The sequence below is a fragment of the Sprattus sprattus genome (assembly GCF_963457725.1).
Source record: "Sprattus sprattus genome assembly, chromosome: 7".
In the NCBI taxonomy this organism is placed as follows: domain Eukaryota; kingdom Metazoa; phylum Chordata; class Actinopteri; order Clupeiformes; family Clupeidae; genus Sprattus; species Sprattus sprattus.
The window spans coordinates 23,939,444-23,965,248 of record NC_137926.1 but is presented as its reverse complement, the minus strand read 5'-3'; the positions used below and the strand labels follow the sequence as shown (position 1 = coordinate 23,965,248).

General features: G+C 43.1%; 2 protein-coding genes across 2 annotated transcripts; both read right to left on the bottom strand.

Moving 5' to 3' along the window:
* Positions 1-10,182: 10,182 nt before the first annotated feature.
* LOC308367771 (interferon-induced protein with tetratricopeptide repeats 2-like) lies at positions 10,183-16,655 on the bottom strand (the record flags this gene model as incomplete). The annotated part of the gene is made up of 3 exons (XM_080841761.1): positions 10,183-10,750; positions 10,969-12,303; positions 16,090-16,655. 3 exons carry the CDS (start codon positions 16,653-16,655, stop codon positions 10,183-10,185), a joined length of 2,469 nt encoding a protein of 822 aa, XP_080697887.1.
* Positions 16,656-21,652: 4,997 nt separating this feature from the next.
* On the bottom strand, positions 21,653-24,533 carry LOC308367732 (TERF1-interacting nuclear factor 2-like). The gene is made up of 7 exons (XM_080841723.1): positions 24,466-24,533; positions 23,315-23,508; positions 23,133-23,237; positions 22,940-23,029; positions 22,510-22,620; positions 22,071-22,191; positions 21,653-21,741 (listed from the first exon to the last, which is right to left on the bottom strand). Exons 1-7 carry the CDS (start codon positions 24,491-24,493, stop codon positions 21,683-21,685), a joined length of 708 nt encoding a protein of 235 aa, XP_080697849.1. The 5' UTR covers positions 24,494-24,533; the 3' UTR covers positions 21,653-21,682.
* Between the last annotated feature and the right edge of the window lie 1,272 nt (positions 24,534-25,805).

Genomic DNA, 25,805 nt, shown 5'->3' with positions numbered 1-25,805 from the left:
AAACACTTACACTGAGTGGTTTCCACAGGCAGGGGTGGCACAATAACAACGGTAACCCCTAATCTGATGCTTGAGTCAAGAGTCAGTGAAAGATCAGGACGCTGTCAAATGGTGGCTGTGTCAAGGCTAAATGTCCAGCAATGATTTGTTGATGTAAAATCTCAATTGTTCACACGCTTGTGATTAGGTCGGTTACTACCACTAGAGGGCACCAATGGCAACCATTATGAATATTTGTTGGCATGGCAACTATATAAAATTGGTTATACAGGTAACATATTTCATATGTTACTATAATACAAAGTAAGAATCATATTGTAGAACAACTCACACAAAAGCCATTTTACAGATCATCATCATAGCTGTGTAATGGCTTTACACTTGTTAAGGTCTCAAACTCTTCACGGGCTGGGCCTCAACAGAATGTTTGTCAGCATTTTCTGTTTGTGATTGACAGGTGCTCTGACAGCACAATAGGAACACTGCACTGAATCCAGTTACCTGGTACAGCACACAGGATAGGTTCAAAATGTCTCCAAGCAGATGTGTTGTGGATGCCATTTACATTGTATATTTGAAGCTTCTGGAAGGAAATCTTGAAGGGTCTTGTTTCAAATCAGCTCACTGTATGTAGCATTCTGTCTTCGCATTCTGGAAGGACATTGAAGGGTTTTGTTTCAAATCAGCTCACTGTATTTAGCATTCTGTCTCTCATCCCTTTGTGAATGCAACTGACCTAACTGTAGTTCCCTCAGTTGTCTCTCAGTGGATCATACTGGGTCATTATTACTGTTCACAATCATGTGCCGAATGATCTTTAACAGCTTAATACAGGAAAGATTACAGCAGCTATAGAACATACACAGTGAATGCAATTCTCATAATAACTTTAAGGTTGTTCAGTTATGGTACTGGTGGCTGAAATGACCATCCAGTATATTTGTGCATTGGCATTCTGGATCAACTACTCCTATTGCATATACAGTATCTAGTTCTTTATTTGTGAATATGGCCTCAAGGGTTTTTACCACCTGGGCCCTAGTTGTTGACTTTTTCCAAACTTCTACTAAGGACAATTAATGATAAAAATTGGTCCTGTATTTAGTTAGAATGCTATAACCTGTTGATTTCACATACACATAGAGTTAACCCACCTGACTGCCAAACCAACAAGCCTGGCTCTTTTGTACCCCGTTGACCAAGGTTCAAAGACGGTGAATGCTCTGTCCCTTTGCTATATATGGTGTCAGAAGTGGGAATTGATATACATATTTCTCACCTGTAAGATTACTTTTGGGATACTGTCATGTAGGGGTTCTCTAGAAGGCACTTCATAACAGCCCCAATTTCCACTGGAAGGGCACCCATAGGGATTGTCAGGTTTAGATCATTATAAAGGCTCCTTACAGAGTACTGTGTCAAGATTTCTCCACTAGAAGGGCAGTCATTAAGACACATTATACAAATGTCTTGCTCTAGAGGGCACATCTTATTCATTTATTGCATGAAGGGGCACCCAGAGGACACTCAATATTTTTTCCCATGTGAATGTGAATGTGAATGTGAATGTGAATGTGAATGTGAATGTGAATGTGAATGTGAATGTGAATGTGAATGTGAATGTGAATGTGAATGTGAATGTGAATATGAATGTGAATGTGAAGGACACTTCCTCTCGTTTTCGAAACTCTAGAGGGCACTTTAGCGATGCCTTTTCAACACCCCCACACATGAGTCCCCCAGTGGACCGCAACTGTTAAGGGGCCAGCATACTTTCTGCAAGGGTGTCACATTGTTGTGGAAATGTTGTGGAAATGTACTCATAGCAATTCATGCTCCCTAAAAGGTTGCCCGTGTTGCAAAGCAATTCACCTCCAGAACAATAGGTGGAGTAAAGTTTAATTCAAATATAGTGGAAATTCCATAGAGACCGCGCTACGTATTAGCATCAATCACGTTAATGTTTTTGTATATAAGCCTGACCTTTGCTCGGCAGATAGGTAACAGGTTCCCTAACAGAAAGTCTAAAGCTTGACGTTCTTTCAAACCTTTACTTTGGAAGCACTGTAAAACTGAGTAGACATGCAGAATACATTTTAGTAATCTCATCTCGTAACATTCGTTTCACATAGCATTGCATGTTTAAACTGTGATAGAAACTACGTTAGCTTAATGCTAACGTGTAGGGGAAATTCCATATTCCATATAGAATAGCGAATAGCATATTCATCAAAGTAAACAATTCAAACAAACTTCAGTTCATTACAAGTGGTTTTGGTTCACAAGATGGGTTATATAAGTGCTCATACTTTCTAACTTCTTCACACAAAAGCTCTTAAAGAGCATTCATCTTTTCTAAACATCTTCTGGGCTTTACTGGTTTTTAAAAATTGCGGTATGAAAACTGAAAATTGAGACTCCAGACAGGCTTGTGCTTGTGTGTATCTTGTGTACATTTGCGCGCAAGTCTAGAAAAATCGGCTGATGCACGTAAGACGTGAAAAGACGCGATTTGGGCTTGCAAGGGGCTTGCAAGGACCTCTTGCGCCTGCACTTGCGCCTCTGAAATTCTGGAAGCATTGGGCATTACTTCTGTTTTCAGTTTCAGTTGTTTTCAGCCAGAGCAGGATTGCTCCACAGTCACAGCTCAGGCATTCACCTGACCCAAACGTGCAGCTTTTTCTGCCTTTTCCAGCCCTCAGGGGTTTAATATCGATGTTGGATTAAACATATAGGCCTAGCAGCCCATAATCCACCATTACAGTCTTTTCCCCGTCTCATCGGCTCTGAGTGCTTCTGAGTGAAATGATACTGCTGAAAGCACTGAATCTGTCAACACTGACGCATGGCCAGGCCGACACAGATGTACAGCAAATTTGCTGTTAGTGGTAGTCTGGTTGGCAACTCCAGTCTGAGGGCATAAGGAATAAGCAACATATAAGGCTTTTAAAGGGTTAATATCAATCAAACCTCAGTCCAGTATTTTGAAATATAAACATTCATGTGTGTGTATTGTAAATATGAGATGATGTCAAAACTTGACATTTTTACAGCTTTGTTAAAATACCAAACAACATATTTGTGGCTCTTCACAGAAATGTCTAGTCACTAGACTCTAGTGCATTGCCTAACTATTGCTTTGTTTTTTTCCCCAGTTGTCATCTAACTTTTAATGTGCTTGCTTGATTAAATCTTTTCTACAGCTCATGGGTTCCAAGGCTGTTTCTCTGGCACGAACACATTACTTCACCTACCGTATGCTTTCAAGAACTGACTGCCTCAAGCAAACAGTGCTGTCCAGTAAATGTTTTTACAATGTTTGTCTTGAATGGACATTGCTCACAGTTTAAGAGGTATAGTATACTTTTCCAGTCATTAAAATGTACATATCCGTATGAGATGTCCTGAAACATCATAACAGTATTATTATCTATTCAAATGTGGTTTGAATGGTTTGTTTGACTGCCTTAGTCACTGCCAGCTGCCCTGCAGGTTGGAACGTTCTTGTCCAGTAAGAGGATTTCTGTTACTTCACATCCAGGTGGAGTATCACTGTGCTTTTTAAAGCAAGGCTTTCACATCACTACTTCGAGTCAAAACACTCTGGTTTCTGTTGGGAGTATAGTTTATGCTGTCTTCAACTGAATTCAATTCAGTTCAGGATGTTGATACTTGTTTCTCAGAGTCAGTTTGTTCGTAGGGGCTAAGTAATGGAGTCATGGAGACAGACATTGTGAAGAGAAAAGTGTTTGCCAAAACGGGTGAAGATGGAGATCCTGAAAGGACAACATCCAAAACAAATGATACTACTACTACTTTTACTTTTACAAAACTAATCCCAGGCGCTACTTTCCCTTTATCTCACACACTTTATCTAGAATCATATGATCATTTGCTCTCTATTCTTCACATTCAGTTCTGTGAATAAAGTAGCACAGCACAACATCTGAGCGATTTCACTTGATAAATATATTTGCAATAGTTAAACATTAATTAAAATGACTGCTCTTTAAATATATACCTAACCTGCAAACCTGGGTCCAAGTGTCCAAAGGTTTTGACATTTTGCAACACATTTTGAACTTTCTGTGGTTCCATTTGTAGGGTATCCTCCAAATGTAAGGGGTCTTCACCAAACCATGTAGCTGCCTGTAATTGTACAATTGAGTAACCTTCTTTTGGATACTTTAAAAAGGAATTGAATAAGCTAAATTAATTTTAGGCCAAGATTACACACCTGATGGAAGCTAGGCACCGTCAGTAGTTTTTCCAGTCTGCACAGGAATTCCCACACCAGTGACTGCAGTGCTGTGTCATATTTGGGACCATAATGCAAAGACTAGATGTCCTGAAACAATGCAAATGGGTCGGGGATGGTGTTCTATTTTATATTCATTGTACATACACAGACAAAAATGTCAGCACCAGGTAGTACACGTTACAGTTGAGTATTTTGCACCATTCACCTTCTGTCACGGAACGAACACACGACAACTGCGGGTTTTCGTGAATTCAATTCAATTCAATTCAATTTTATTTGTATAGCGCCATAACAACACAATTGCCTCTCGGCGCTTAACAGGGCCCAGAGCCTGAACCCCCTTAGTGCATGCACAACGGCAACAGGGGCAAGGAAAAACTCCCTGTTAGGGAGGAAGAAACCTTAAGCAGAACCACGGCACATAAGGGGGGACCCATCTGCTTGAGGTTCGCCGGGTGGAGACAGGAAGGTGGGACGGGGGGAAGGGGGGAAGGGGAAGGGTAGTGTGGCAGAAGGGGAAAGGAAGCAACAGGGGCAATACACAGCCAGCATTTGGTCACTGGACATATGTGTACATAAATCTGGTGGTAAATACATGATACAGACAAGACCAGATTACTGTGGCAATAGGGTTACTGTTACAGGGGTAGGGGATGTAGGGACAGAGAAACATTTCGGTGGAGGCAATAATTTATATTGTACATAAATGCTAGCATAGGATATTGGGTAGAGTAGGTGTACGGCAATGCAGTGGCAGTGGGTGCGGTTGGCCAAGGGTTTCTCTAGGTAGACCAGGTAGAGAGACTACGTGCAGAGTGGTGGGGGTGGGGAGGGAAAGTTCCACATCCATCAGCGATTGGAACACGCCTGGCTCCGGGGAGGCAGTGGACCTTGCAGGGGCCGCTTGTTGAAGGGGGGGGGGGGGGTGTGGACATCTCGGACCATGGAGCTGCCGATGACCAGAGTGGGGGTCATCACATCCAGCGGTAGAAGTCGTCAAGGGGATGATGACTGAGTTGAGGGCCCAGGATGGGGAGCAGGGCGGCGTGGGCGATGCTGGTGTTGCTCTGGAGCCGGTCTGCAGGGGCGTTTCGGGGCGGGCTGAGGAGGGGAGTGATCAGGCCCAGGAGGCTCCTCCTGATCCATCTAACAAACAGTGAATGACTGTTTATTTCGCGAATGGATTGAGAGCACAAACAAACATGGATACCGAACGGCAGTACAGGGTGCGTTCGCTCCTCGGGCGTAGTCCAGGCCAGGAGGGGCGCAGGCTCGCAGCACTGCTGAGAAGAAGGCCCAGGTTCACACGAACACGCAAAACAAAACCAAGAGCCAAGCTCTGACGGAGAAGGGCGAAACTTAAACACCAGGAGGGTAAACAAAACACGAGTCTCACTCGAGTAGGCGATAAACGAAACTTACAACAAACAAACAAACACGGAGGGTAACGCACAACGGGATACGGGGCGAGGGTTCAGGTTGCTATTGTGCAGGGAGAGCTCTAACGTGTGGTCCACGTGAACGTACTACACCAAACAATAACCGACACTGAGTGTATGTGAGTGGGGTATAAGAGGGGACTGTGACAGGTGATGACAATCAAGGCAGTGCAGACAATGAGACCCAGGAGGACTAAACGAGGGAAACTAACAGGACACAGGAGAAACCAATAAGACAAACAAACCCGGTGATGATTGGGAACAGGTGAGGGGTGGAGAGACAGACAACAACACGAGGGCACATGGCAAACACAAACAAACACGGAAAATCACATGGTGAAAAGCAGGAAGTGCAATGACTAGACAAGGGAACCGAGATCACCTGACACACAAGGGAGACGAACTAATAAACAGAACAAGCGGAATGACAAGGGGAGGGCGTGAGGAGACAGACACGAAGATACAAAGGTAAACAGACACAAATGAAGAAACACGTAACACAAGGGATACATACAAGGACACAAGCCAGTGAACGATGTGACCGAACGTGACTTTGAAAGTGCAGATTGGGAGAGTGGGTGATCTGAAAAGGGGGCGTGGTCGGAGCAGAGCTCCGCGGGTACCTGACACCTTCTTAGTGATTTGTCCACGCCTTTCCCAGAAGCATTTCTGAAGATTCTTAAAAAGACTTTTAAGAATCTTCAGAAATGCTTCTGGGAAAGGCGTGGACAAATCACTTGCCCGGCTTCCAGGACAAGCACATTCCGTGTCTGGGCATGTTATTTTATATTCATTGCGGACGATTTTTGAAAATTGATTGAACTCCAGATTCATCAGACGTTTCTTCCCTCTGCTCTTTTTACATTTATTCATTTAGCAGACGCTTTTATCCAAAGCCACATACAACGCACATACACATTTTTATATTTTACACTGATGGCACACTGCACATCAGGAGCAACTACAGGTTCAGTGTCTTGCTCAAGGACGCTTCGACAGGGAATTGAACTAGCAACCTTCAGCCTTCAAACCTTCAACCTTCAAACCTTCAGTTTGAAAGACTTTATATAAACATTATGCATTAGGTAGGCTAACTGACCAATAGTGTGATAAGCAGATATTCTCTGACTGCAATGTATCTTCTGTTAATGTTCAAAGTAGTAATTAGCCTACGTGTGGACGGGCTTTGTCGCAAATATCTTATCAACATTGCATTTGGCCTATTTCCTTATTGATTATCTTGTCCAATATTTCTCTGAAGCTATTAGGAGCCAGATTGATTGAGGCCATTTATATTCTGGGTCTCATCTGGAAGAAAGGGTTCTTCTCTTGAGGACTCCTCAGGATGGTTTGGATCAGATCCACAAAGATTTTCACAACATCATCTACCATTGGATCTCCACTCTTTTGAAATACAACAATAAGCAGTGCATAAGGCAGGGGATGCATTTTAGAAATGTTACGAAGAAGATGAGATAACCATGTTTCAAATTTAGGCCTGGCTGCCAGAGGCATGGACACAATTGACTGTGTGAAAAGTGTAAGCCTTACCTGATCAGAAGGTGATTTAACAATCCTACTGTACATAGTCTGTCCAGGTGGGGCTGGAGTTGGCTCAGCCTAGTATTTGACACGGCGCTGTTCTGCCACCTGCCACTTGAACGCTGAAAGCAGCCGCAGTGGTGGGACACAGAGGAGCAGGGAGGAGAGGGGAACTACAAAACATGAAACGTTAAACCAGTGTCATTAGAATTAATATTGCGTTGAAATATTAAGGGCTAAGTTGCTGCTGACGGTGATAACCGCACATTGTGCATAGAATGGTGAATGGACCATCATTTATTTAGTTAATGGTTTGTTTTCATCTCTGCTCTCCTCGTAGCTACCATCACCGTTACCTAAGCTGAAAATAAATTGATCAAAAAAAGAATCAGTTCATTTTTAAATACGTGTATATACAGTACCTGTATATATACATAGCACAAAAAGTAAGGACATTTGTGTTTGGTAGATTATTTTTTTTATTGTAACAGTGCTTCTTGGCAATACATCTTATTCCATTGGCAAGCCTGTTTATTTCCCTTTTAAATGGTGTCACATTTGTAAGGAGCATGCATTTGGGGGATGAGCAGCAGAGCTGAGTATGTGGGTTGCGCCCATGAAAAATGAGCCGAATCTTCTCTGCCTGCTCACACAAGGCTTGTCATCATTGGAGGCAATCTTAATTCAGAGAGATATTGAGATGAGATTCTGAAACCAGTGGCAATCCCATATCTCCACAGTCTGGGATCGAACTCTATCCTCCAAGAGGACAACGCTCACCCCAAGAGAGTGGGATTTATCAGAGACTTCCTCCAGAATTTGGGAGTGGAGAGGATGGAATGGCCTGCCAGCAGTCCTGACCTCTACCCCATTGAACACTTGTGGGACCAGCTTGGGCGTGCTGTTCGTGCCAGAGAGACCAACAGAACCACGTTGGCTGACTTGCAACAAATGCTGGTTGAAGAATGGGATGCCATCCCACAGCAGTGTGTTACCAGGCTGGTGACCATCATGAGGTGGAGGTGCCAGGCTGTTGGCTGTGTATGGTTCTTCCACACGCTACTGAGGCTCCTGTTTGTTAAATAAATAAATTGTTAAATTGCCAATATGTCTTGTTTCTTCAAACTTCAATAATCCAATCCAACAAACACCGAACAAGAGTCAATGGCAGAATAAGCTGTTTGGCATTGGCAGAGAAGATTTGTCAAATGTTTCATGGGCGCAACCCACATAGCACAGCAGAGTATGTGGGTTGCGCCCATGAAACATTTGCCAAATCTTCTCTGCCAATGGACACAAGAAAATCTCTAAACAGTTGAAAATACCCATTTCCTCTATCATGGAAATAATTAAGAAGTTTAAGGCGACAAGAGATGTTAAGAATCAGCCTGGAAGAAGACGTGTCTGTACATTGACCCCACGCACCGTGAGGGGGATGGTTCTACTGGCAAAATAATCTCCAAGGATCACAGCTGGAGAATTGTAGAGGTTAGTTGAGTATTGGGGTCGGAAAGTCTCCAAAACTACCATCAGACGCCACCTACATCACCACAAGTTGTTTTGGAGGGTTGCCAGAAAAAAAGCCTCTGCTGTCAATCAACAAGTTTGCCAAATGTAAGTCAGACTTTCAATGGGACCGAGTTATATGGTCAGATGAGACCAAAATAAAGTTTTTTGGCAACAAACATCAAAGGTGGGTTTGGCGTAGACAGAAAGATAGCCATAATATAGAAAAGCACCCCATACCCAATGTGAAGTATGGTGGCGGATCTTTGATGTTGGGGGGCTGTTTTTCTTCCAAAGGACCTGGACATCTTGTTAGGATACATGGTATCATGGACTCCATCAAATACCAGCAGATATTAAATGAAGACCTAACAGCCCCCTCCAGTAAGCCTTAAAATTGGCCAAGGTTGGACCTTCCAGCAGGACAATGATCCAATGCACACCTCAAAATCAACACAAAAATGGTTCACCGACCACAGAATAAAGGTTTTGCCATGGCCATCACAGTCCCCTGACCTAAACCCCATAGAAAATCTGTGGGAAGAACTGTAGCCAAGTCTACAAACTTTGACCTCAGATTCTGAAGGATCTGAAGAGATACTGCATGTAGTAATGGTCTCAGATCCTGTGCCATGTGTTCACCAACCTCATCACGCATTATAGGAGAAGACTTAGAGCTATTATCTTGGCAAATGGAGGCTGCACAAAACATTACATTAAGGGGTGCCAATAATTTTTTTAATGTCAATGTTTTTTTTTTTTACATATAATTTTATGTATATTTTTGTGTATATTTCGAGTGAAAGACTGAGAGGATAAACAGCAAAGACATATTTTTTCATAGCCTGTTTTGCTCATATTCACTAGGGTTGCCAATAATTGTGGAGGGAACTGTATGTGTTGATTATTTGCCCTATAGGTGGGGCCGATGGTTTTCATATTTTCTTTGTCCCATTTGGTTTCCTGTAAGCAGGCATTGGGCTGTCGGCTGTCTATTCTTTGTCAGTGAAGATACCTGTTTAGGCCTATATGAACTTAAATTATTTTTTGACAAAAACACAATTAATGCACATGTAGACCACTGAATGAATTCTTATTTATCATTCACAAAACAGAATAGTTTTCACACAAACATTCAATCTGAGCTTTAGACTATGTTATGCTATGTTGCACACCAATATTACACACCAGCAGTTTGTCAGATATTCAGAGCTGAAACATTTATTAAGCATACATCTTATGGCTTGTTTATTTAATTTCCTAACAGCAGAATACATACACACCGTAACATATATACACAGTAACACCAATAAACTAATATATGCAAATAAAATTCTGTCAAAGTCAGCAACAAAAAGCAGTCTGGAAGTCTGGAAGCCGACAGTAGGCCCACTGACATTTGCTGCTCCTACTGGAGCTGGAGCTGATTGTCTACTACTGCTTGTCTACTTCAGACAGAAAAGCCAAGATGTCATCTCCCTCCTTGGCTCTTATTTTAGACTTTTGACCTGCTATCTTCATAAGTCTCTCCCGAGCCTGACTCCTGTGTCCGCAGTCGATCCTGATTTTGTACGCCTTCTTGAACTGCTCTATGGCCTCGGTGGTGTTCTTCCTCTGGAACATCAGGAAATTCCCATACTTAGTGTGGCAGTGCTGTTGGTCGGCATCGGTCAGGGACTCATCTGAAAGCAGCCTGGTGAAAATGGGCTCGGCCCTCCCCAGCTGTCCGCTTTCTTTATAGGCTTCCGCCAGATGCACCCAGGCAGGTGTGTTTGATGGCTTCAGCTCCACGGACTTGCGGAAGAAACGGATGCTTTCGGCGGTGGCTGCCTTTACCTCTGCACCTCCAGCACTCATCCCGCCGGACTTCATATCGATCATCTTTTGCCAGTGGCACAGACCGATCTGGTGGTAGAGGGAGGAGGAGTTGGGATCTCTCTTGGCAATCTCCTCGAGCATTTCTAAGGATTTTAGTTCGCCACCTCCTGTCACTTTGTCAGCACTAGGGAAAAAATGATAAACGCATAATTACAGCTGGTCAATACACAAAGAGATTAAGGCTGTACATACAGAGCCATACATACATAAATATACAGCTTTGGCTTGAACATACACAGGCTTACATTTGCAGGTACTTTACATAGCAGACACATTACATTACATCACAGTTACTTTGAAATCCTAACTATAACAGTAACTACACTAATGATCATATATTACCAAAGATGTGCTGCTGCTGCTGGAGCTGCTGCTGCTGCTGGGGCTGGCTGCCTGTCCTGCTTGTCTACTTCAGACAGAAAAGCTCTTATTTTAGACTTTTGACCACCTGACTTCATTAGTTTCTCCCGAGCCAGACTCCTGTCTCCGCAGTCGATCCTGATCGTGTACGCCTTCTTGAACTGCTCTATGGCCTTGGTGGTGTTCTTCCTCTTGTCCATCAGGAAATTCCCATACTTAGTGTGGCAGTGCTGTTGGTCGGCATCGGTCAGGGACTCATCTGAAAGCAGCCTGGTGAAAATGGTCTCAGCCCTCTCCAGCTGTCCACTTTCTATATAGGCTTCCGCCAGATGCACCCAGGCAGGTGTGTTTGATGGCTTCAGCTCCACGGACTTGTGGAAGAAACGGATGCTTTCGGCGGTGGCTGCCTTAACCTCTGCACCTCCAGCACTCATCCCGCCGGACTTCATATCGTTCATCTTTTGCCAGTGGCACAGACCGATCTGGTGATAAAGGAAGGAGGAGTTGGGAGCTCTCTTGGCGGCCTCCTCGAGGATTTCTAAGGATTTCACAGTGGAACCCTCTCTCCTGAAGTATGTGGCAATGTACCTAGTTATCTGGGGCGTGTTTGGACACTTCATGTGGGCCTTGTGGATCAGCTCTCTGGATTTCGAAGGATTAAAGTGTTGGAGTTTCAGGGCTAAGAGGACCATCACCTCAGCGTCGGTGGGGTCGAGGTCCAAGGCTCTCTGTAACTGTTTGGCTGCAAGGCTGTCTTTGGGCTTGACCTTAGCATCCTTCCAGACAAGCTCCTCCAATCGGTAAAGGACCACAGCATAGCCAACGTTGTAGGACACACTGTCAGGCTTGGCTTCCAGAGCCTTCTGGAAGCTCTCCTTGGCCCTTGGATAGAACTTAGCCCCCAACCTTAAGAAGCTCCACCCTTTTTCAGCTTCCACAGCGATCTCTCGGCCCTCACATGTGCTCTTCAACTTGCCGAGGTAAGTCTCCATGTCATCCAGTTTGCCCAGGTGATGGTGCAGCCAGGCGAAGCTGGAGTAGGTGACCAGGAAGTCCGCCTTATCTCGCTTGTCCTCTCTCAGCAAGGCTTTGGACTTGCCCAGGTATGTAAGGGCAGTGTCTGCCTTCCCCTGCAGGTGACTCACAAAGGCCAGGATGTTGAAGTAAGAGGCGTGGTACTTGCGAGGACAGAACTTGATACGGTTCAGGAGTTTCTCTGGGACGCCCTTCAAGTCGTTGATGTCATCTTTGTCCACGTCCCATGTGAAGAGACACTCAACATTTTTTAGTTTGCGGCCTCCTGTCACTTTGTCAGCACTAGGAGAAAATTAATATACGCATAATTACAGCTAGTAAATACACAAAGAGATTTAGGCAGTACATGTTTGATATTTGTAATGTAAAATTGTATGATCATTATTTTGATGTACTTTAACTTTTGATATTTGTAATGTAACGTATTTTTAAAGTGTTATATTGGTATTTTGATGTATGTTTTACATGTTTGATATCTGTATTTATTACACGGCTCTTCTTAATGCTGTAGAATGCTCCATTCACTGCGCTTCGGGGTGTTGTTCGCCCCGTTGGGAATATTTTTGGAGAATGACCACCGGCCAATACATTATCCCTTACGTAAATTTTATATGTGGACCCCACTAAAAGTGGGGATCCTTCTAAATAAACAAATAAAGAGCCATACATACATAAATATACAGCTTTGGCTTGAACCATACACAGGCTTACATTCGCATGTACTTAACATAGCAGACACATTACATTGCACATTACAGTTACTTGAAACCCTAACTATAACAGTAACTACATGAACGATCACATATTATTACCATACAATGTTTCAGTGTGTGTGTGTGTGTGGGTGTGAGAGAGAGAGAGAGAAAGAAAGCGAGAGCAAAGTTGTTATTGGTATTGTTAAAATGTACCTCATGTCGTCTTGAGGTCGGCTTCAGTGTTGAGCTTCTCAGTATTCTCGAGTGATACACTAGGCTGCCACCGTGTGGAACTCGCTCTTATACAGCGTCAGTGCCCGTCTACTCGGGAAACCAAAACTGAGAGGAAAGGAAAACGAAAGTGGGCCATCTGAAAATCCCAAGTAATAACATGTAATAGCCACAAGATGGCAGCCTTATCTTGGCGCAGCTAGTCAATGATCTAAAGGGGCTTGCTTGGTTCTGCGTTGGTGTTAATTGTTGCGCAAAATTTACTCATAGCAGTTCATGCTCCCAAAGGTTGCGCGTGTTAATAATAATAATAATAATAATAATAATACATTTTATTTATATGGCGCCTTTCAAGAGACCCAAGGTCGCCTTACAACATTGAAAAAATTGAAAAATACATTAAATTATAAAAATACATTGAAAAAAATACATTGAATTATAAAGAAAATACATTGAATTATACATTATATGGCAACAACTTTACAGGTTATAGGCCTGCTTAAACAGGTGTGTTTTGAGTAGTTTTTTAAAAAGAGCGATTGAGTAAGGGTCAATGTTCCTGATGTCAGGGGGAAGGGAGTTCCAGAGGTGAGGGGCAGAGCGGCTGAAGGCTCTGGATCCCATGGTGGACAGATGGGCTTGGGGGACGGTCAGGGTGATGGAGGAAGCAGACCTGAGAGACCGGGTAGGGACATTGATGTGGAGGAGGTCAGAGAGGTATGGAGGGGCGAGGTTATGGATTGCCTTAAATGTGTGGAGGAGGATTTTGAAATGTATGCGGTGTTCAATGGGAAGCCAGTGGAGTTGATGCAGAACGGGGGTGATGTGATTGATGGATGGCGTCCTAGTGACGATACGGGCAGCAGCATTTTGTACCAGTTGGAGTTTATGGAGAAGTTTGTGTGGGAGACCAAAGAGAAGGGAATTGCAGTAGTCCAGGCGGGAAGTGACAAGGGAGTGAACCAGGATTGCGGCGGTGTTGGGAGTGAGTGAGGGGCGGAGGCGGTTGATATTGCGGATGTGAAAGTAGGCAGATCGAATGGTGTTGTTGATGTGGGTATGGAATGATAGGGTGCTGTCGAGGACAACACCCAGGCTTTTAACCTGAGGAGAGGGGGTAACCAAGGAGTTATCTATGGTGAGGGTGAAACTGGGGTGTTTGGTGAGGGTGTGTTTGGAGCCAATGAGGACTGCCTCAGTTTTTCCACTGTTAAGCTTCAGGAAATTTGAAGAAAACCAGGATTTGATTTCCTGTAAACAGGCACAGAGGGAGGAGGGTGGGAAGGTGGAAGTGGGTTTGGTGGAAACGTAGAGCTGGGTGTCATCCGCATAACAGTGGAAATGAATATTGTATTTACGGAAAATCAGTCCAAGTGGGAGGAGGTATATGATGAATAGGATAGGGCCAAGGACAGAGCCCTGGGGAACACCAGTGGAGAGGGGGGATGGGTGGGATGAGAAGGATTTTAACTGGATGAATTGAGTACGTCCAGAGAGATATGAGCGGAACCAGTCCAGGGGTGTGTGAGTTCTGCCAATGGAGGCTAGCCTGTCAAGGAGGGTGGAGTGGGATATGGTGTCAAAAGCTGCGCTCAGGTCGAGGAGGATGAGGATGGATAATAGTCCAGAGTCAGCTGCCATCAGGAGGTCATTAGTAATTTTGATGAGGGCCGTTTCTGTGCTGTGGCGGGGGCGAAAACTGGATTGGAATTGTTCATAGAGGTTATTGTTGGAGAGATGGGCATGGACCTGTGATGCCACTACCTTTTCCAGGATTTTTGAGAGAAATGGCAGTTTGGAGATGGGACGAAGGTTATTGAAGTTGTTGGGGTCTAAACCAGGTTTTTTTAGCGTGGGTGTCACTGCAGCAGATTTAAGAGAGGATGGGACTGAACCAGAGGTCATGGAAGAATGGATAATGGCAGTTATCAGGGGCAGTAGAGAGGGGAGGGAGGCTATAACCAGGGAGGATGGCAGTGGGTCGAGTTGACAGGTGGATGATTTGGATTTCCGGATGGCATCTGATAACTCAGCGGCAGAGGGGAGTTGGAAGCATGAAAGTGGTACAGAGATGGGGGAGTGAAGAATTAGAGGGGGTGGACAACTAGACATGTGAGGGGTAAGTTGCTGGTGGATGGTGGCTATTTTTGTATTAAAAAATGACATCAGGGTGTTACAGTGGTCAGTGGAGTAGAAGTGTGGGGGAAGGGAATCTGGGGGGCGCAGTGTGCTGTTGACCACTGAGAACAGGGCCCTAGTGTTCCCAGCACCAGCAGTGATTTTTTCTGTAAAGTGTTGGGATTTAGCTGAGGAAAGGGCGTCTTTGTATTTGATGACGTGGGCATGATAGATCTGCTTGTGGATAGTGAGTCCAGATCTTCTGTAAAGCCGCTCCAGCTGGCGCCCTTTGGCTTTTAGCTGACGTAGGTGAGGGGAGAACCAAGGGGCTGGGTGGTTGAATGAGACAGTCCGAGTTTTGAGGGGAGCAAGTGAGTTCAGCAGAGTTTGGAGACCATTATTGTAGAGAGAAACCAGATGATCCGGGGTGCATGGGTAACTGATGATGGGGAAATTATCAATGCCTGTTCTGAAATCAGCTAAATTGATGTTTTTTATGTTACGGAAGGACATAGCATGTGACTGTTTGGTTCTGGATAATGTTAAAGATAAATTAAACGAAACAAGCATGTGATCAGAGATGGGGAGATCGACAGCAGAACAGTTAAAAGGAGTGGCACCTGAGCAACAGACCAAGTCTAAAATATGGCCTTTGGAGTGGGTAGGGAAATCAATATATTGTTGTAGGCCAAAACTGTCCAGGCAAGAAGTGAACTCCTTAGTGGAAGTATTATTAATGTTGTCCATGTGAATATTGAGATCACCCAGGACAATTATGTTTGATGATAGTGAGCAGATGTGGCTGAGAAATGTGGTGAATTCATCAATGAAATCCTTATTATGTTTCGGTGGGCGGTAGATGTTGACTAAAACAGTTGGAGTGGGACCATTCAATTGTAGAGCGACAGATTAAAAGGACTGAAACACTGGCACGGTGACAGGCGAAACCTTCCAGGTCTCGCGGTGAATTATCGCGAGACCACCTCCTCTGCCGGTGTGACGGGGTTGAGAAGTGTAAACAAACCCAGGTGGAGTAGACTCATTCAGCTGAGAAAAGTCATTGGGTTGCTGCCACGTCTCCGTTAGACAAAGAAAGTCATACTTGCGGTCGAGGAGGAGGTCTTGTAGTAGTTGTCCCTTGCCAGTGATGGAGCGGATGTTAAATAGCCCAAGATGGATGTCACTGTGCTCGTTGGAGAAGCCTGCGGTGGCCGACCTGGGTAGGCTGGCTAACGCGCTGTGGTCCACCTTTCTGAGGGCATATCTCGGAGGTCGGCGGCGGGACGAGGACCAGAAGGAGCCGATAGCAGTGGAGTCATCGATGGGAAGGTGAGCGATATCCGGGAAGTGGTGTACAAGCGGTAAAGGTGACCGCACTCCACTCTTCCTAAATCGCACCAGGGCTCCAGATGGGATGTTCGCATCCGAGCAGCATGTCCGACCATGGGAGACGAATCCTCCACCGGAACCTCTGTGGATGTAGCGAGGGCGGCGAAGGAGTCCAAGCTCCCTGAGGATAGGGTTGTTCAGTCCAGGAGTGGCTGCGGGGCGAAGGCGGCAGAGTTGCGAGCTGGTATAGCCGAACACCATGGTGACCGATGCCGCCTAGCCTCGTCAGCTACACTTTGGTGAGATGGAGGAAAGTTGGAAAGCCGTCAGTCCAGGCGAGCACGATGGCTGGATCCCTGAGCCCTTTCCCTTAGAGGCCTTTTCCAGTTGGGACGGACAATGCCGGTGTCTTTCACTTTCACTTTCCACTTGCTTCTGAAAGGCAGATTTATGGTCAGAGGCCCAAGCGCAAGTCTAGAAAAATCGGCTGACGCACGCAAGACGTGAAAAGTCGCGCAAGGGGCTGACCATAAATCGGCCTTGACTGGCTTTTGTCGCCACTGTCTTTGTGCTGTTTTACATTATGGTTTAATCTTGTCACTAACCACAATTTGCCATACTGTAATTTCCATGTAACAAACTGTTGTTTTAGAATGTATTGAAAGGCTTACTGGCATTTTGTACGCAACAAATGTTTCAACATGCTGATTGCAATATATTCAATTCATATTATTTTTTTGACATGTTAACCCATCACCTGTATAAATATTGTCGAGTGTCAAGTAATGCAAACATTCAGACTGACTGTTCAAATATTTTTTCATTTAGTGGTTAAAACGTTGTAATTATAACTGTGATACAGTTCCACTGACCGTCGCACAACATAGCCTATTTGAGTTCCATCCTTGTCATCGGAGTCTCAGTTTCTCATTTCGCAAGGGTTTGTGCGGACGCGTGGGTCAAAGTATCCACGGAGGACTGCACAATCTCTCAATTATTATTATTTTTCTTTTTTATTACAAATCTCAGTTTGCTCAAAATGTGGTTACGGCTTCTTTTGTTCCTACAAAAAGTGTATGAATGAGGCCCCAGGTTCTGCCTTGAGGCAATTCAGATTGATAGTAGATTGCCAGTCACTTCGGACAGTAGAACTGCAATTGGTGTGACAAGGTGGCGAAGAGGAATACAGCCCATGGCAGAAATACTGGGTGAGGTAGTAATTAGAACCGAAAAACAAACACAAGCCAGTTAGATAAATAAGCATTAATCCTAATCTTAACATTTGATCTCAATGTATAATAGCCTACTGTAGGTGTTTGTTGTGAAGTCTTTTCAAAGTTATTGTACATACAGATTCCATTTAAACTGATATGAATGACATCAAGTAAAATGAAGTTCTAGTTCATTGTACAATATTAGTTTATTAATTTTGTAAAAATGTACAGCACAGACTTTTTTTTATAAATATGATTTAATGAATATCTGGTTGGGGGCAGTAGTTGCAGAACAATTTTGACTGTATCAAAACACAAGGTCCAGACGGGGGAAGACATGACTAAAGGCATGTAATGGACACAACAGACAACAAGAATAGGAGAATAAAGGGGACAACTGATTATATGGTAGGCTATAGATTAGACAAGTTTCTGATCAAATTATAAAAAAATTACAAGGGTGAATTTTGAGATGTGATTTATTTCACACAAACCGTGTGGACTTATCAAACAAAAGAAAGAAAGAACACAATGAAATCATCAGAAAAATAAAAACTTGGAAGGACAGAAGTTTTCAAAAATTGGTAAAAAAATTGGGGAAACTTCTGAGGCAACTGTATAGCTGTTTACAATTAGGTTCACTTCAACCAAATGGAGACCAGGTCATGCATCCAGTGGTGAAAAGGATGTTTCCACGTCTACACGTTTTTCTAAAGGCTGTTACATTATACTGATAAGGCCACATCTACAGGGGCCTGGGGATCATCAATAACCTAAATTATCTTCATGTAATCTACTATAGGAATACTCCTTTACCCTTTAAGCAATGCTTTAAAAGAGCATCTAAACAAAACTGGACTCCCTCTCTCTGTTTTCACTTATTTTCCAAAACGGAATGGGTACTGGATTTTGTTTTGAAAACATTAATTTGTAGGGGATATTCCAAGAACATTGTTGAGTGACAAACCTGAGTAAGTTAACTCAGAGTAAGTGGTAAACTCTCTCTCTCTCTACACACACACACACACACACACACACACACACATACAGTCATGGACAAAAATGTTGGCACCCATGCCCTTCTGTCAGATAATGCACCAATACTCCCAGAAAAGTGTTGCAATAACAAATGCTTTTGTATTCACATGTTTATTTACTTAGTTTACATTGGAAAAACACAAAAAGTCTGACAAATAATGCCAAATCTGACTTTATTCCACATAAAATTAAAAAAAGGGGCGGACAAAATGATTGGCACCCTTAAGAAATAATTGTATTTTAAGCATGTAATTCTCCTTTAATCTTCATTTAAACTCACCTGTGGCGAGCCACAGATGCTGGTAATATAGAAATCACATTTGCAACCAGTTAAAATGGAGCAAAGTTGACTCAACCTTTGTGTTGTGTGTCTGTGTATACCGCGCTGAGCATGGGGGAAAAAAAGAAGAGAAAAGAATTGTCTGAGGATTTGAGAACCAAAATTGTAGAAAAGCATGGACAATCTCAAGGCTACAAGTCCATCTCCAGAGATCTTAATGTTCCTGTGTCCACTGTGTGCAGTGTCATCAACAAGTTTACAGCCCATGGCATTGTCACTAACCTCCCTGGATGTGGAAGGAAGAGAAAAATTGATGACAGAATGCAACAAAAGATTGTTTGAATGGTGGATAAATAACCTAGAACAACTTCCAAATAAATTCAAGCTACCCTGCAGACAAAGGGTACAACGGTGTCAGCTTGCACTATCCGTCGCCATTTGAATGAAATGGGATGCTATGGTAGGATACCCAGAGGACCCCACTGCTGACACAGAGACCTAAAAAAGCCAGACTTGAGTTTGACAAAACTTTCTTGGGGAAGCCAAAATCATTCTGGGAGAACGTCCTGTAGATGAGCTGGACCGATGTTTTGGGGTTGCTTTGCTGCTTCTGGAACCTGATGCCTTGACTGTGTGCATAGCATCAGGAAATCTGAGGACTACCAAATTATTTTTGGGCGCAATGTAGGGCCCAGTGTCAGAAAGCTGGGTCTCCGTCAGAGGACATGGGTCTTCCAGCAGGACAATGACCCATAGCACACTTCAAAAAGTACCCAGAAATGGTTAAGACAAAGCACTGGAGAGTCCTGTGGGACCGAGATGAGTCCAGATCTTAATCCCATAACACAACTGGGGCATGATCTCAAATCAGTAGTTGGGAGAAGGCACCCTTCAAATGTGAGAGACCTGGAGCAGTTGGCAAAAGAAGAGTGGTCCGAAATTCCAGTAGAGAGGTGTAAGACACCTCATTAATGGTTACAGGAAGCAATTGATTTCAGATATTTGAATTTCTTTATTTTTAAGGGTGTTCTCCCCATTATAAAGTTGAGGGTGCCAATCATTTTGTCTGGCCCTTTTTTGAGTTTTATGTGGAATAAAGTCAGATTTGGCATTATTTCTCAGATTTTTTGTGTTTTTCCAATGCAAACTAAGTAAATTAACATGTGAATACACAATCATTTGTAATTGCAACACTTTTCTGGGAGTAGTGGTGCATTATCTGACAGAAGTGCAGGGGTGCCAACATTTTTGTCCATGACTGTATATAATTGGGGGGAAAAAAACCTTATTTACTGGCTTCAGGTCAATATAAGAAACCTTATTTGATTGAGTAGTGATAACCAATTTACAAAAGAACGAACATTTTTGATGGTCACAAAGCTTCAAAATGGTGCAGGCAAGTCAAGAAACAAGGTAACTTCATAAATATGAACCATTGGATATCCAGTCATTTCTATTTGATTTACCTGAACATCCCTTTTAAGTGTTAACAGACGCTTTCTGCACAATTATCCAAGCTCGACAGATGTGCACACTAAACACTGGCATTAAAGAGTGAAGGACCTCACCATTACTGAAATCTCTACAGATGTTACCTATGCACACGTTGATGAATTCTCATATTGCAACGCTGTGTAAATCTTTTCCCACATTGTGGACACTCATGGGGTTTGTTCCCTGTATGTATTCGCATATGTCTCTGCAACCCGGTCATTTCGCTAAACTTCTTTTTACACACAGTGCAAGCATACGGTTTCTCCCTTGTGTGGACTCTCCTGTGTGCCTTCAGCTTTTGTGACACAGGGTAACATTTCCCGCAGAACTCACACTTGTATGGGCGCTCTCCAGTATGATATCGTGTATGTACCAACAATCCTCCTGAGGAAAGGAAACCTTTTCCACAGACAGAACACATATAGGGTCTTTCACCAGAGTGCAATCGCTTATGAACGACCAGAGCTCCCCCCCGGTTGAACCCCTTGCCACAGACTGAGCACTTGTATGGCCGTTCCCCTGTGTGTATAATCATGTGTTTCACCAAAGTGCCTGTACATGTAAATGTCTTACCACAAATAGCACATAGGATTCGTTCCCTTGTGTGAATCCCTTTTGCATGGGTTTTGATGTGTCTAGTCAGACTCGATTTGTAATAGAAGGCTTTGTCACATTCGGTGCATGCATATCGTAGAAGCCCCCTTGTAGAGCCAACAGCTGTGTTGACTGAGGTAGAGGCCATCTTGAGCAAGCAGCCTTCTGGTGAGGATACCCCAGGCTCTTCTCCTGAGGAAGTTGGAACCTCTTGCTCACTCCTGTTGTTTAATGTGCTCTCACACTCCCTCATGTCATCTGCAGGTTACAAATCATTTTAAACATGCAAATCACATATACACAGGGCAAACAAATACTTGGTCTATGCAGTATATTTCAGGAACCTGGGTATTAATCACTGGGAAGCTTTACTCTAGCAATTTCCTCACCATTGGGTTCATTCTTTTTGTCCACATTCCCATGTTTGTCTTCTTCATCCACGTCCCTCTGTATGTCTTCTTCATCCCCATCTCCACAACTGTCTTCATCCCCATCTCCACAACTGTCTTCATCCACGTCTCCACATCTGTCTTCTTCATCCACGTCCCTCTGTATGTCTTCTTCATCCCCATCTCCACATCTGTCTTCTTCATCCACGTCTCCACATCTGTCTTCTTCATCCACGTCTCCACATCTGTCTTCTACGTTCAAGTGCATTTCTGCTTCATTCATTGACCCTTGGGTTTCATGGAGTTTTGATACAGATTTTTCAGCTTGTCCACAGGGACTTGGAGAGAAAGAAAGTGAGGAGAGAATAGTGTTCGCCATGGTAACTGAAGATGAGGAACCTGGTAAAGGACATTCCCCCCAAAAAGGGATTCAACACACTTACACATCACAGTATTCAGACCCTACCTTACCCCCATGCAACTGTAGTTTATTAAGAATGATATGATCCGCTGTTCCACAGTTGCAGTGCTATGAATTAAACTATACAACAAATCTACATTTGTAGAACATAAAATATATTTGCAACTGCAAAACATAATAAGCTTTATACTGCTTTTACAAGTATTACATACTTCTATGTACATTCGATGTTCATAATATACACACCTTTGTCTAAGGGTTCAATATTTTTGAAGTGAAGCAACAAATGTTGAACTTCTTTTGAGTTGTACACCATTTTAAGGGAATCCTCCAAGAGCGAGGGGTCGTCCTCAAACCAACAAGCTGCCTGTAAGGGTTAACGAGTAAGAGTGATATTTCTGTCTAACTAAACACTAGCCATACTAAATAATAGCCATTTCAGGTCAAAATAAAAGACATGTTCTGTACAACTTTGTACCACTTGAGAACTTGCTCTGTGAACATCAGTCTATTCCTTGTTAGTGTGATTTGATCAGAAAATAATCTGATTGACCTGACCAAATGACAATGACTGTATGATGATGCCAATGGGCGGGTCCACAATTTCTCATACTATGGCAGGTTGGTACTAAATAACAAAAAAAATGGAAATGAACAAAAAATGATTAATCCAAAGATTACACACCTGATAGAAGCTAGGCACTGGTAGTAGTTCTTCCAGTCTGCTCAGGAAATCCCACAACAGAAACTGCAGTGCTGTGTCATATTTGTAGCCATAATGCAATGGGTAGATGTCCTGAAACAATGCAAAGGGAAAACCATTTCATGTTTAATTACCTGGCTGTTTACTGTGTAGCTTTGTGCTCTAGGTCAGAACTCCAGAACCGTTTGCCTACATATACAGCCAAAATGTATCAGTTTGCGTCAAGTGATGCATGTTCACTGCCAAATGTGCTGTTGTTAGTGTTCGCAAGGTTAGCTGTTAGCTCTCTAGAAAAAAAATCCATTATGCCTCGAGGATTTGACTACTGGGGTATTCTAAATACTAATCCCTACTATTGCTTTTGCCAGTGATTTCTGTGAAGCTCACAGATTGATTGTGTTTCGAGTCTCACCTGGAAGAAATGCTCCCTGTATGTAGGACTCCGCAGGAGGGTTTGGATGAGATCCACAAAGTTTCTCACAGAAGCCTCTACTGTTCCATCCTACCTTTCAAAATGCAATGTTACAACAGACAGCGCATACATCAAAACAAAAAGTAAAACTGATAACAGAAAGTAATAGTGCAGAGTTTAGTGTGATACTTACACTATCAATGGAAGCTGATTCAGCAATCCAAAAGAGTCTGTCCAGGTGTGGCTGCACTATTGGGAGTGTTAGTGATGGCTGGTCACAGCATAATTCTAAAATAAACTAAACACAAACATGTTTGGGTGTAACAAAAACTAAAGCACGTCACATTATGTCTAAATAAATGTTTGCACTCTCACCCTAGCTCTCAGGCCAAGGCATAGTTCAACCCTTTCCTTAGGACTCAGTAGGTCTGGGACAATCTCCATGACAACAGAGACAAACTCCTCCAGCTTGTTGTAGTATTCGACTTGGCGCATCTCTGCCACCTTCCACGTTAACGCTGACAACAGCCGCATTGGTGGGAGCCAGAGACTCAAGGAGGATTGAGGAACTACAGGAAACACATAATATTGGGGGGAAATGTCATGTACTCTGATATAATACGCTGATCCTTATCTTTGAAAAAAAAAAAAAAAAAAACTTTGTTGGTCTTTACTACAGATTTGTGGTCAGCTAGCCGGTCAGTGATGCTCTGAGCGCAAAACCTTTGTTGGTCTTTAATACAGATGTTCAGCACATGCTCTGTGCTTCCAAGAGTCCACTTATTATATGTTTTTATTAAGTAGGTCAGAGAGTGAGGTGTGTGAAATTGGATAAAAGTGTGTCGGACATTTTTGCACGATGCTGTGGCAAAAGCTAGTACCACAGGTGCACTGGAGTCAGGTAGCCTACTGCTAAAAAATGTTAAAGCTCTAAAGGCCAAAATATATTTTTACGACTGCATTATTGGATGGACAGACGGAAAGCTCTGCAGACTTGTGAACATTTATGGCTCTCGGTTGTGGGGGTTGCAAAGCTGTTAAAAGAAAAGATGGTCGAGCAACCTCCGTAGATGGTCAAATGTGTGGGTAGTAGCATGCTAACATTAGATAGCTGGCTCAGACACCTCACAAATCCCCTAAAACGTATTTTACTATAAATGTTCACGAGTCTGTCGATGCAGCTGCGTGACATGCAGCAGTCGTAGAAGCATATTTTGCCCTTTAGCATCATGTAAGCGATGAATGTAAAATTATCTTGTTATAGTTATGTAGCCAACTGTATATCGCAAGCTGATTTACACAACATTACCAAATAACATAGCATATAACTACTTACCCAGCTAGATAGTTAAATTAAACACGATATTCAAATACGGTTATGGAAAGCTGGAGTCATGGCAAGCCAAAATAGGTAACGGTAGGGTAAATAAGACTAACATTATCCACGTTATAACATATTACCCCATAGCGCTAACGTTCACAAAATCCCTGAATCAGCAAGGCCGAAATCTGCAAGACAAGCAAACCTTTGACACGTTTTCGATACGCCGACATTGGGTGAAAAGTTTTCTTTCAGAAATATCGGCGAAATATCATAACATCAATTTGTAGAGAGGATCTCGGATAACATGCATGGAAAGTTAGCAGCGTGAACCTAGCGGGAATAGAACGTTCAAACCGGTTAGCCAAACTATCAAAATAAAAGTCCCGCGATTTATACGGATCCACAGCTGTTCACAATGGGAATCCCTAACAATAATGATAATGAATTCCATGCATCCACCGAACGGTCGAAATTTCGCCTTTTAATGTATAAGAATGAGAAATGAATGAAGATGTTTGGTGGAAACCTTCCAGATTGTTCAAATTACATGATAAAAGTAGCCTACTATTTTTCAATAGCTCTAAAAATGGCTCTATCTTTTTCAGGGGGATATATATCATTTGGGATACATATATCATTTGCCTTATTCGAGAAATAACTTATTTCTTATTTGAAGACCAAAGAAACTAAGAGGGTTACACTACAACACATGGGGGTAAAATGAAATCCTTACAACATGACCTTTCAAATGATATATGGATTATATGTCCTGAATCGCTTTTGTGGCATTGGCGGGGCATCTTGTGCCCGCTGCACCATTCGCCATAGACACGGATGGAGAGCACACCTAATATTCAAATAGCTGAAATAAGAAAACTAAATCTTGTGCACCTCAACATGGGGGTAAAATGACATCCTGACAACATGAACTTTCAAATGAAATATGATTTACAGGGCCTGAATCACTTTTGTGGCATTGGTGGGGCATCTTGTGCCCGCTGCACTATTCGCCATAGACACGGATGGAGAGCACACCTAATATTCAAATAGCTGAAATAAGAAAACTAAATCTTGTGCACCTCAACATGGGGGTAAAATGACATCCTGACAACATGACCTTTCAAATGACATATGATTTACAGGGCCTGAATCGCTTTTGTGGCATTGGCGGGGCATCTTGTGCCCGCTGCACCATTCGCCATAGACACGGATGGAGAGCACACCTAATATTCAAATAGCTGAAATAAGAAAACTAAATCTTGGCTGGAGACAAGCTCTCGACACCAGTGACTCGCCTTATTATACTCCTATACTGAAATGCCGCCATTACATCAGTGTACATACAAGTGTCGTCTTAGAACTTTCACTCTTACTAAACTTATTCAGCATATTGGACTTGTCCATGCCCACGAACCTAAATTCAGCATCACCTGTGGCTTGAAAGACTGTCAGTCATCATTTTCGAAATATCACTCATACAGACGGCATGTTTACAGAAAACACAGACAGAGCTTTTTTCCTTCAGAGAACAATGACATTATT